This window comes from Etheostoma spectabile, chromosome 23, assembly GCF_008692095.1.
Source record: "Etheostoma spectabile isolate EspeVRDwgs_2016 chromosome 23, UIUC_Espe_1.0, whole genome shotgun sequence".
NCBI lineage: Eukaryota > Metazoa > Chordata > Actinopteri > Perciformes > Percidae > Etheostoma > Etheostoma spectabile.
In genome coordinates this window covers 23,660,003-23,672,345 of record NC_045755.1, presented here as the reverse complement: position 1 = coordinate 23,672,345, position 12,343 = coordinate 23,660,003, and the positions used below count along the sequence as shown (strand labels likewise).

General features: G+C 37.8%; 1 protein-coding gene and 1 non-coding gene across 2 annotated transcripts; one reads left to right on the top strand and one right to left on the bottom strand.

The window, feature by feature from the left end:
• The first annotated feature begins 2,281 nt into the window (after positions 1 to 2,281).
• Positions 2,282 to 2,354, top strand: trnar-ccu (transfer RNA arginine (anticodon CCU)). The gene has a single exon. It is a non-coding gene; the product is annotated as a tRNA-Arg (tRNA).
• A 4,327-nt stretch (positions 2,355 to 6,681) lies between these two features.
• On the bottom strand, positions 6,682 to 10,862 carry LOC116673485 (uncharacterized). The gene is made up of 2 exons (XM_032505841.1): positions 8,719 to 10,862; positions 6,682 to 7,707 (listed from the first exon to the last, which is right to left on the bottom strand). The coding sequence occupies exon 2, from the start codon at positions 7,687 to 7,689 to the stop codon at positions 6,682 to 6,684; it is 1,008 nt and encodes a 335-aa protein (XP_032361732.1). The 5' UTR covers positions 7,690 to 7,707; positions 8,719 to 10,862.
• Between the last annotated feature and the right edge of the window lie 1,481 nt (positions 10,863 to 12,343).

The following is a 12,343-nucleotide window of genomic DNA, read 5'->3' as shown; positions in this document are numbered from 1 at the left end:
TTTACTGCTGGTACAAAGCATAGCAATTAGCAGAGGATCATTTCAATCCATCAACCTCTGGGTTATGGGCCCAGCACCCTTCGACTGCGCCACTCTGCTCTGCTGTTCGAAGTCAGGACTGGAAAAAAACAATCCAAAATATGTCGGTCAAAGGCAGAAAGAAACTGTTCACTTATGGCCATTAACGACAAAAAGACAAACTTGAAGAATAAAAAAAAATATTATGCATTGTCATGTTTCCTGTATTGAGTATCATTGCCAAACATAACACCATACCTTTTGACAGCGAGAAGTAATCCCCTGTCTCCTTCGTATAGCTCCCACTGCTCTCTGGGCAAATCCCTTTTAGGAAGAAACCTCTGATAGATGGCCGGTTGGGTTTGAAATGAAGACTGGCAATAACAGTCACAGAAAAAGACAATGGAACAGTGACTAGAAATAGTGGTTTGTAGTAGTTCATGGCATAGCAGGGCACTGCATGGTGTCACAAGGCACAGCAGAGCGTAGCAGGATGTAACAGGGCATCGCATGATTCATAGCAGGTTCATGGCGACAGCTGCAAGCATCATTTTGGAGCCTCCCTGATCCAAGGAAACATGCCGGGGGAAAAAGAACAAAAGACACTGGGGAATGACACGCCAGAGCTAGGTTGGTAACAAGCACTTCTGGGACATGGATGCACACAAATGGAAAGACAAAGGAGAGAGGAGCTCAGTGTGTCAAAGGAAGTCCCCCGGCAGTCTAAAACTATTACAGCATAACTAAGAGAGACAGGATAAAGAGAGGAGCCTGGTCAGGCTAGAACTCTCCCCTGCTAGATTGGGCTCTACTGCACTGCCTTCCCCTAGTTTTATTATACTATTGATTATATGGTAAATTAATCTGACGACTATGAAGAGAAGCAGAGAAGAGAAGGAGTGCCATGTCTGCGGCTATGCACCGTCCCCCGCCGATCTAGGCAATCACTACGCACGTTTCATAAATGAGGGCCCATGTGAGCACAATAAAGATTTCTTGATGGAAGGTTTCTCTGTTATAGTTCTAGTTTTTTTCCAATTCTTCTGGTCACACTTGGGACTATTTCACATCTTTTGTCTGTAGTTCTCTATTCTGTCAGGGTTTAACTCTGTCTCCCCCACCTCTTTTTTTGTTTCTTGTTATGTCTCAGCGCCAGCTGTTGCTAGAAGTATTATGCTTTTGGTTTGTCCGACCATCTCCACATACGTACGCACTTCCCATTCTTGTGAATGTGATAACACAGGATCCCTTGAGAGAATTTCTTCAAACGTTGCAAAAACATTCACATGAACTCGCAAATCAAATGATGAATTTTGGAGGTCAAAGGTTCAATGTCAAGGTGACCGGGTCCTCATGTCTTTCCATCCGATTCTTGTGAATGCACTCACATCTCTGAACGCCTAGAGGGAAACACTTTAAATTTGGCATACATAACCACTTGGAGTCGCGGATGAACTGATTTCGATTTTGGAAAGCAAAGGTCAAGGTTACTGTTTCATTATGGCTCGAGAACTGTATATATACTTCCTGAGGAAGCTGAGATCCTTCAACGTGTGCAGCAGGATGTTGGAGATCTTCTACCAGTCTGTTGTGGCCAGCGCTCTGTTCTCCTCCGCCATCTGCTGGGGCAGCAGCATCGGAGCCAGCGACACAAACAGACTGAACAAACTGATCAGGAAGGCTGGCTCCGTGATCGGCTGCAAACAGGACACTTTTGAAGCTGTGGTGGAGAGGAGGTCACTGAACAAACTGTTATCTATCATGGATTAACCCGACCACCCTCTCCACCCCACTCTGGTCCAACAGAGGAGCAGCTTCTCAAAGAGGCTCCGACAGCTTCGATGCCGCACGGACCGCTACAGAAAATCATTCCTTCCACAAGCAATAACACTTTTTAACACGTCATCACTGGGTAGTAGATGAGACTTTTGGACACCACACTACTGCACTAATGCAACCTGCACAATTTGGTTTATTTACATTTACATTTTAACATATTATTTAAGCAGTTGCACATTTTTGTTCCCCCATCCTGTACATATTCAAATATTTGTTCTTTTTACTTCATTCGTATTATTATTTCATGTATATTGTATGTATGTATATTTTTCCTAGTATTTCATTTATATTTATATTTGTGCTTTGTGACTGATTTTGCTGCTGTAACACAGGAATTTCCCATTTTTCTTGGGATCAATAAACATCTATCTATCTATCTATCTATATGTATTTCTTCTGAACTGGTCAAGTTGATGCATGTGAAGCCCCAGTGGCCTAATGGATAAGGCACTGGCCTCCTAAGCCAGGGATTGTGGGTTCAAGTCCCATCTGGGGAATTTCAGCAGAGTGGCGCAGTGAAAGTGTGCTGGGCCCCCAACCCTGAGGTCAGTGGATTGAAACCATCCTTTGCTAACTCTCTTCTGCTGTCACAATGACACAATAGTAGACACTTGGAAAGGGTGATGCATCAAGAGATTATGACCCTCAACCTGATTTCCATGGTGAAATGAATAATGATATAACTGCTGGAAAAGTTGTTGACAGCGCCATGAAAAGTAATGTTCTCGAGGAAAATCATGTTCTGGCAGTTTACTGTCCATTTTGACAAATCGACATCCACTACCCTATCAGGACTATGTAGTAATGCTGACTTTCCAGTAATGTGATTGGTAAGTAGTTGGGCTGTATACAGTTTATGATCATATCCATCGGTTGCATGGACGGGACTTCAATACCCCGGTTACACCGCCTGATCGCTATGTTGTCTTTGTCGTTCGAAAACTATTTGGGCTCACACCCGAAGCCAAAAAATCACACTGCACCTCAAAGTGCTCTCAAGCACTCCCAGCTGTGCGTTTGCAGAAGAGTGCCTTGTTTCCTTTTAGCTTGGAAAAAGGCTTTAGCTTATGACAAGGTGATCAAATTGCACCACTGTGCTACTCATTAGTGTGTCCACTTCAGTTATGTATTGAAGCACATCCTTAGAGCTAATGGCCTTCATTTATCAACCTAATGTAGAAACCAGCACAGATATGAGCACAGAAATCCTCTTGCGACAGGCTTTACATGAGATTCACGAAACATTCGTATCACACCAGTCAGAGAGTACACTGAAAAAAATGATACTTTGAACCAACCTAAAAAAATTGCCGTGATTTGTTACAGCTAAATTTATTAATTTATTAATTTTCTCAAACTGTATTTTTTGATTTAGTTAAAACTTAATTCTTTTTATATAGTATCAATCAAAACATTTCTTCTGGCCAAGGAAAATAAATTACATTCACACAAAGTAAAAATGTAATTTGTTATCAAAACTTTTAATGATTTTTTTAACTTTGGTACAACTTCAGTTTTTATTTTGGGAAAACCTACTTTTTAATATAACATCCAAGTGTAATTTTTACTTTGGACTAAAATAATCAAAATTAAAGCTGTAATTTTAATACAAGCAATTTTATAAACTTTACTGCAGTTAAGTTTCTTATTCAGTGCAAAATATTTTTTTTTAATTGTACCATAATCATTATGTTTTCTTTAGTCACAAGAATAAACTTAACTTTGTTGGCCAATATAACAATTCTTTGCTTTGTTACTGTTTCACTTTTAGCACAACCCAAAACTAACTTTCTTTAATGCAAACAGATTTTCACTTAAGATAAAACCAAAAACATTTTGTCAGTAAATGTTAGTTGACTTACAATAAATAAAGACCAGAATATTCTGTTCAAAAGACCATGTTTATTGTGATGTCACTGTCTTTTTAAAATGTGCATCACCTTCTTTGTGGTTTTGAAAAAAATGAAGAAAAAAAAACCCAAATGCATTGTGCTGCCAGCTGGTATGCTTTTAACACATCAACTCTTGAGAAAAAAAAACAAAAACAAGTATAAAATAAATGAAATCATGGTCTTCTCAATACTTTTTACAAAAATGTATGTAACCTTTGTGTACCTTTTACTACAATATTGTAAAACTGTTTTATAGAACTATCCTTTAAAACTTTACATGTAATGTAATAACCATCAAGCAGTATAAAAATAGTCCCAACAGTCTTAAAATGTGACTATCCTTTGACAGCATTTGCATGTATGATGTATGAATGTTTTATATATTTCAACCATTACAAAAGAAAAGTCAACATTTTTGTAACATTTATCCACATTAATGTGGTATGAAAAACTGTTTTTACAACTCTCTATTATGACCTGAGATATGTGAAATAATTAGTTTAACATTCCTATTATCTGGCTATCCTTGACAAAATACCCAGGATGTATGTATCACCCCTCTTACAAATGTGTAATCAACAGAGAACAAACTTAGAAAATTGCAGTAAGTGCATACATCGGTTTAACAAAACTTTTCCATTACTATTGGTGCTTTAGTCAATTTTGCATTTTTTGCATTTTTTGCATTTCCAGAGTTTTTATCAGTTAAATATCAACACCAAATAAACAGTTAACACAGACAATCTGAAACTAAGGCCAGTTTTGAGTTTCTGTCATTCACCTTTATCGATGGCCCTTAATTATCCTGGAATTTATTTGAATACAAGCTATAACACTGAATAAAAAACAATATGTATCCAAATTTCTTTCTCTGACTAATGCAACATTTAAAGCTTGACACTCAGACTGCACACTCTGCGTGTCATTTTCTTTGGTTCTATCTCCATAAATATTTTCTGCAGTGCATCAAACGTGTATTTGAGCTCGCTTGGATAGCTCAAGTTTAGAGCATAGATGAGGCCAAACAACATGGCACATGCATGTGGGACTGATGGCAACTCATGAAGGACCTCCACACCTTCAATGACAATCCCAATGTCATGTGGTGGCTGGAGAGGATCCTCATCTTCCCTGAAGACAAACACTGCCATTGTAGATCTCTCAACTTCTGTTTGAGCTTCATCCTTCTGAACAACCTGATTATAGAAAAAGACAAGACAGTTATTTTGAGGAAATCAGTGTCCGATGTGTCTATATAAAACAATATGTACACAAACATTCTCCGAATTCAATCTCCAAAAAACAAATTCAAGATCTAGTAGTAAGAAAATGTAATAACTTGCTAACAGATACCTAATGTCACTTCTAAATATTTTTCTCAAAGCAACTTGATTTTAAAACTAACACATTGGTACTAGGGTTGGGTGATGTCTACAAAATGTCCTTCGGAAGATGTCTACATTGAAACATTGGGATGGACGATAGAATCATCTATCTGCCCAACCTTAATTGGTACTAGTAAATAATATATATCTTAATAAAGTCATAATATATGCTTTGACAAAAAAGTGTGGACAACACATTTCCCCTGATGGACCATAAGGCTGACAAGTTCCCCATGAGTAATGGCATTTCAAAGATAAAGTACTTTCTCAATAAAGGCAGTTCAAATCACTTTGATTGTTACAGCTACAGAGGGATTAACCGTGGATGGTCCCAGCTAGTCCAACCTAGGCTACATATCTGTTACTTGCGGGGGAGTACCAGCTTAATGTGGGCACCATGATGCCTGAACAGATATGGAAGATTTAGGCAAATGCACATATATGCACCAGTATTTTCATGGGACCTAAAACCATGTTTATGAACTTGAAAGTTTAAATATACGTTTCACCTTATCTAATGATTAAATAATAAATGCAATGCAAGTACTTACCAGATACTCCTTGATAAGCTTGTCCACATCTTCACCAAGGTACATAATAAGGCATTTCAGCAGACACTCCCTTTTTTGATTCACATCGAGGCTCTAGGTGAGAGTGCAAACACACACAATGCATTATTAAGCAGACCAATATTAAAAAGACTGAAAAAGACTACGATGTTCTTCAATGTTTTTTCACTCTGTTGTTAATGCTAGTATATTACACACACACACACACACACACACACACACACACACACACACACATATATATATAGAGAGATGGCAGAGCGAGGGGGCTTCATGGGCTTGCTCAATGCCACCTTGGGCAGTGCCCAGGAGGTGAACTGGCATCTCTCCAGCTACCAGTCCACACTCCCTATCTCTGGTCCGAGCTAGACGCAAACCGGCGACCCGCCGATTTCCAGCCAAGTACTTATAGACTGAGCGACTGCCACCCCAATATATATGTGTTGTCAGTAATACATTTAGATATTTTGAGGAAGTTCATACCTGATCAAGAACATTCAGTGTATTTCGGGTCTTCTCTCTGACAACTCCTCCTTTTTTTCTGATGATCTCTATCAGCTTGCTGTGGTGCTTGTCCAAGGAAGCCAGGAATCGCGGTTGAAGTGGAACAGTTGTTATTCTCATAAACTCAGCATTGATCTTTAAAAGAGAAAGAACAACAAATGTAAATACATTAGTGTGTGATATCTTGAGTCAGACATCAGGTGCCAAAACATGCATTTTGATTCAATTTCCTGTTTCTGTGTTTCCTATACATTGATTTATTTGTTGCGGTCCACCTTCAACTAGCTAAAAAGTATAGCTAAATTTAATGTTAAAATACAGGAAGAAATGCAATGCTACCAAGCCGAACAATCAGTTCTTTGGCGTCCAAGCCCTCCTCTGCTGAAAAACTCATCAGATCTACATGAATTGCATAAATGACCTATTTTGGTTTCAAAACAGCGAATTTTGCCAAAGGTGACAGGTTTGCACCACTCAAACGTTACTTGCCTCATCCATTGTGAACAATGCAGGCCATCTCTCCTTCAGCTCTTCCACTTCTGATTCCTTTGCCAAAATGTCCTGTCTCCGCAGAGAAAAAGTCTTGTCCATTTTGGCCTTTATCACTGCACGATTGTTGCGTTTTGTTGCTTCAGTTAAAAGGGACAGTCTCTCATTTTCCAATTTGTCTGGGGTTTCTCCATTTGGAATGTCAGGTATGTGGTTGGCCTCTCCTCTCTTAGGTCTCTTTATGTTTTTTGCTGCAAATCCATCCTCTGGCGCTTTAGACTTTAGTGAATTTGCAAGTACTTCAGAACACCCAAGGCCCTTCAGCTGAGTTCGGTAGTTGCCCATTTTTGTCTTTAGTCGCTGCTTCCACCCGTAGCAGCGGTTGTATGAGCCAGGTTCAGAGAGGCATGGGTGTTTCTTGATTAGGGCTTCAGCGACGTCACTGAAGTCAGCATCTGTTGGGTAGGCTTTGAACTTGAATATCTCTTCTGCTAACTTTTCCAAAATATCTGACTTTGTTTTTGAACTCAGGGTCAACCTTGTGTTGTTTGACCTAAACACAGCATTTCCCTTTTCTAACTGTAGCTCAGAGTCATAAGAGAATGTTGGTATAAGAAACTCACGTGGCCACATCTGGGTTCTTGTAGAGACAGAGCTAGAAGGTGTGGACAGGAGCTCTGTGTCATCTGACTGAGAAGACACTATTTCATCACAGACCGTGAGAGTAATAACTTGGCTACACTCATCAGTTACTGGGATGACCTTGATAGTTGCCAAATCTTCAAGTTCTGCAGTAGATGTCAAGTTAACTAGTGCATCTCCAAAGTCTCTGTCTTGGTACTGCAGTCTAAAATTGCCACTTAGCCCACACACGTTCTTGACTTCATCCATAAGCTGCTCCATTGACTCTGGAATTCCATCAGGCAGAATTAGCTTTCTGGTGTCATCAGGATTCAGAATAACCCGCAACTTGGCTGGCCTTTTGACTGCCATGTCTGCCCATCCAAAAATCTAGTCAAAACAAGAACAAAACAGTATTAATTGTAGTAAAAAATTGTCCATAACTTACATTAAATTCACATTCACAAATTATTGATTAACAACTTGCTATTTGACAATTCTGGTTTACACAGTCAATATTAATTTTAGGAAATTCTGAATATTTAAGTCAAACCGCTAAGGCCATATGCTTTCTTAGTCTAATTTTTAAATAATAAAACAACAATGTATTTTTCATTAGTGACATGCCTGTATGGAAAGTAGAAATTAAAATAGCCACGACTAACTTTTGCACAGTATTCAAGCAGGCCTTTGAGGATTTATTTCACATGCAAAAGTGCCAATTCGTTGTAAGTGCAGATGCTTTGTTTTCATTTGGTGTGGTATTTAGAAGCTGAGCTGTTTATTTTGTGTATAGTTGTAATTTCCCCATAGGGGATCATTAAAGAGTAGAAAATTATAAATTAAAATTATAGTTAACATTTCTGAAATATAATGAAACTGCCCCTGAATAACAGATCCCAACTAACAATTATTATACACAGGATCCTATATAATCTATAGCAGGGGTCAGCAAATAAGTCTGGCAAAAACCTTCTTGCGGTTTTATTTTGGAGGCACAATCACTAAAGAGGAAGTGATTAAGTGATTAACTGATGTTTCAGCACCAGCCGCTATCAATTTATTTTAAATCTTTCAGCTATCAAAGCAATCTGGCTGCGGGCCAGATATTACTGCTGCCGCCTACTGCCGACCACTGTTCTATAGTTTAACAAGGAACTATTTAGCAAACTATATGATGCACACCACAGTTTTAATTTCTATGAATTAAATAACGCTTTAGTGTATTGCACAGATACGACAATAAAAAATATTCCCATTTTATCAGATTAGAATGACATAAGGGGTAACTAAAGGTTTAGGGGACATTCTTAGAAAATAGGGTGCATTGTCTGACAAATAAATAAGACATTCATAAAATAAATAAAATGTTTCACTTTTAAACCCACACCCATATACAACCTTATGCGTGTATGTATCTCTTCAGAGAGATGAGGCGCTGTCCTCCAACCATGTAGTAAGCCAGAGGGTAAGGATCTGTCAGCTCATGTACCCCAACAAGCCTTAGTTGTGTAGAAGACATGACCAAGGCATAAGATCGATAATGTTCCAGGTACCAGGCATTCAATTTTTTAACAATGAAAATTAGTGTCTCTTGTAGAACAATCATGTGAACAATTTCACAAAACTCTGAAAGTCCAGACAGTGACCCATGGGCTACCACCATTCCAATCCTATAGTTGAAGTTGTTGTAGGATACACTTTTTGCAAAGTCTACAGTGTCCATATGTGGGTACTTCTGTTTCACAGCCAGTGCAATATCCTCATTGATAACATCAAGGGGAAGTGTTGAAACATCAGCAACCTCCAAAGGTGGCTTAGAGAATTTGCACATGTGCAGATTATATGCAGTCTGAAATTGGTGCCTTTGAGCTAATGAATACAGTACATTTTTGTAACAGTTTGTATGACGGATTACTCTTTTGAAGAAGCTATGTTTTGCCTCAAATCTTATAGTCCAAAGAGCAACAAGGGGTCCAAACTGGCGTATCAACCATGGATAATGTTCTAAATAATGATGTTTTGGCAGAATTCTTTCATTGGGGAAAACTTCTTGGAACACTGCCCTGTGTTCAGATATCTTGAAGTCAAGATAAGAAATGGAGTCCTCAGTGTGAAAAGGTGCAACAACAAGTTCTACAATGTCCTTTAATTCACAGAGCACATGCCATGCTGGTTCAGTTGAAGGTACTCTGGTTCCGACCAAATGAGGAAGAAATCTCAAAAGGCTCCAATTCTCGTGTACGTTTCCTCCAATTGTTTTCCTTGTAGCGTAGGAGGGGGGTACAGCATGCGGACGGTTTGCCTTATCAGTCCACTTCAATGGAAATGTTGTTATTGCTTCGTTCAAATTGGCTAGTGTAAAATATTTTTTAGAAATTAACACTTTAAGACAAAGAGCAATCTCAACAGGGACAATTCCTTCAAATATATCATGGGCAATATCTGGGGGGAAACTCTGTGTCACACTAAAATATGACAGATTTTCTGACAGCACACACTTTTTCTTTACACCAAAATGGCTAGACAATGAATTTTCTTCAATAGCTTTAAGATGAGAAGTATGATTGTCCTTGCTTCTTGCACAGAAAACACCTGAATTGACTTCTTTTGTTTGAATATCTACATTTTCTGCTGTACAGAATCTGCAAACATATTTACCTGAAAAACTTTCTACAAAACCTGCAATGCCATGTGCCCCAAGATTGTCTGCTACTATACAATGAACAAACCCTTTAACGCTTTTACCTAATTTGGAAATAAACAGCCCTTCTTGTTCCAATGTAATAAGATCATCTACTAAGGGTTTCAGTACACTGTCATAACCATAGCACTTAACATCTTCACTACGAATAAGCGCAGCCAAATATATATTAGACAGCGCTGAGTGGAAACTAGCAGGTAAGTTCCCCAATGTCCAATATACTCCACAGATTTGATGTTTTTTTCTGGAGGTCCCGAGGGGATTACAGATCTCAAAATCATCTACATACAATATAAGTGATATAGCACACTCCTTTGATAATTGTAAGTTTTCTTTGTAATTAATACCATCATAAATGGATTTATATTGAATTTGATCTGATTGAATTTGATGGTGAGATTTTAAGTTGATTGCTTTTTCCAAAAACGTTTCACAACTTAGGATCTGCTGTAAAGATTTTAGTATAGAGACATACTGAAAAGATGTTCTGTTTTGGGAGTCAAGTACATATTCTGTAGGTTCTACAATATCAAAATGTTTTTTGTAGTACGATTTTCGCTTCCAAGCAGTGGAAAGTGGGCCATGACCACCAAATGAAGCTGAAAAGGGATTTGACTTACAAAGAGTAGATGCTAGCTCTTGCAGAACAGTTTTATCTACTTGACAGTTAACATTCTGTAAGTGCTGAGCTATGGTTTGATGGATAAGAGGGAATGAAGCAGTTCTTATTAAATAGTCAAACTCTTGCAAAAGTTCATCAACAGCCACACTAGAAACAAGATAAATATGTTCTAGCTTCAGTAAGAGAGAGGCAACTTTGAGCTCAACATTACGCGGCAAATCCTTTAACACCTGATCATCAAAACTAAAATCTGTTAGGTTTTCTGTATGTAAATCCTGTGAGAGCTCAGTACCAACACTATCAACCAGGTTACTGTCAGAAATAAGACTTTCAACAGAATTATCTGAGCTTGACCCCTGTTTCTCAAGAATTCCAGGCTTCAAGTCATTTACCGTACAATTCTTATGATTTCTGCTTCTATGAGTCCGAAATGAACCATAAATATTTGTTGTGTATGAACACCCCTGAAATACACAATGAACTGTTTCACTGTTTTTCAGATGCTGTACTATATGTTGAAAATAGTCTTTCAAAGTGGAACGTTGATTACAATTGCATAAGAGACATTTAAATGTGGTCAGTTCAGGTTGTGAAGAGGGCTGATGACTTCTATACAAGTGGTTTAAAAGTCCCTTCCAAGTCTTGCAGGTACAAGGACAGTTGAAGTAGATGCATGCATAGGAATGGTGGCGTCCATAATGTCTGTGTTCAAGTTTATAGTGTTTAAGGAGCTCAGATCTTCGTGAAACAGAAGTACCACAGTCTTTGCATTTCCACATTCATTGGAGGACTAGGAAAGAAAAAAAACCATGGTATAATTGCATTTAATTTGTAAAAAGTTATGTTTGTTTTCAATACTTCAGCAGGAAATAAGTGCCATTTAAAGCAAGATGTTATTAATTTAATTTTACTAGTATTAAATTAAGCAAATAGGTTTTAGTTAATTTTTTTTGACACAAGTAATCAATACTCTCATTTAAGGAAAATTTAATCTGCATTACATTACTTACCATTTTAATTATTGATTTATACTGTGTAGTAAAATAAAACTTACACTAAATTGGGTGATAACTTCTTGATTAGTTTTGATTTGGGGTTATTTGTATTTGCAATTTTCCAAATGTAATAATACCTTTAAAAATGAAATACTGACATGAAGAGAAACTTTGATCACATTTTCTGACTGTCATGTAATTTGTATATATTATCAATGATTTCTCTGTGATCATTTTAAAGATATTCTCTAGTGTTAGTCATTCCTATTTAAACATAAATAAAAATAATGTTCATTTTTTACTTTGGGACTCACCAAATTCAGCAATAAGAGCAATGAAATTTCAAAGGAACCGCAGCAAATCTGGAAACACAAAGGAAAAGGTGAGATTTCACATTTTAGTTTTGTCTGCTGTATTATCCCACATGGGATTGTGGGGTAAAAATGTATGATGACAAGCAGCCCTGTGTCCCTGTTACACCAGTCAACATGCCTGAATGCAAAGCTACAGAGTTTCACCCAATGACACTCGAAAATGATGGCTTTTATATCAGTTGCTCTCCCCTTACCCACTCACTGCACCTGTGTATCTGTCTATTCTATATTTTCACTACAACTCTGCATCGCAGTATCACATTATGCATTAACTACTTTAAAAATAAGCAATGTGACAACTTTTTTGTCATACTGCGATAAATTGCAATCA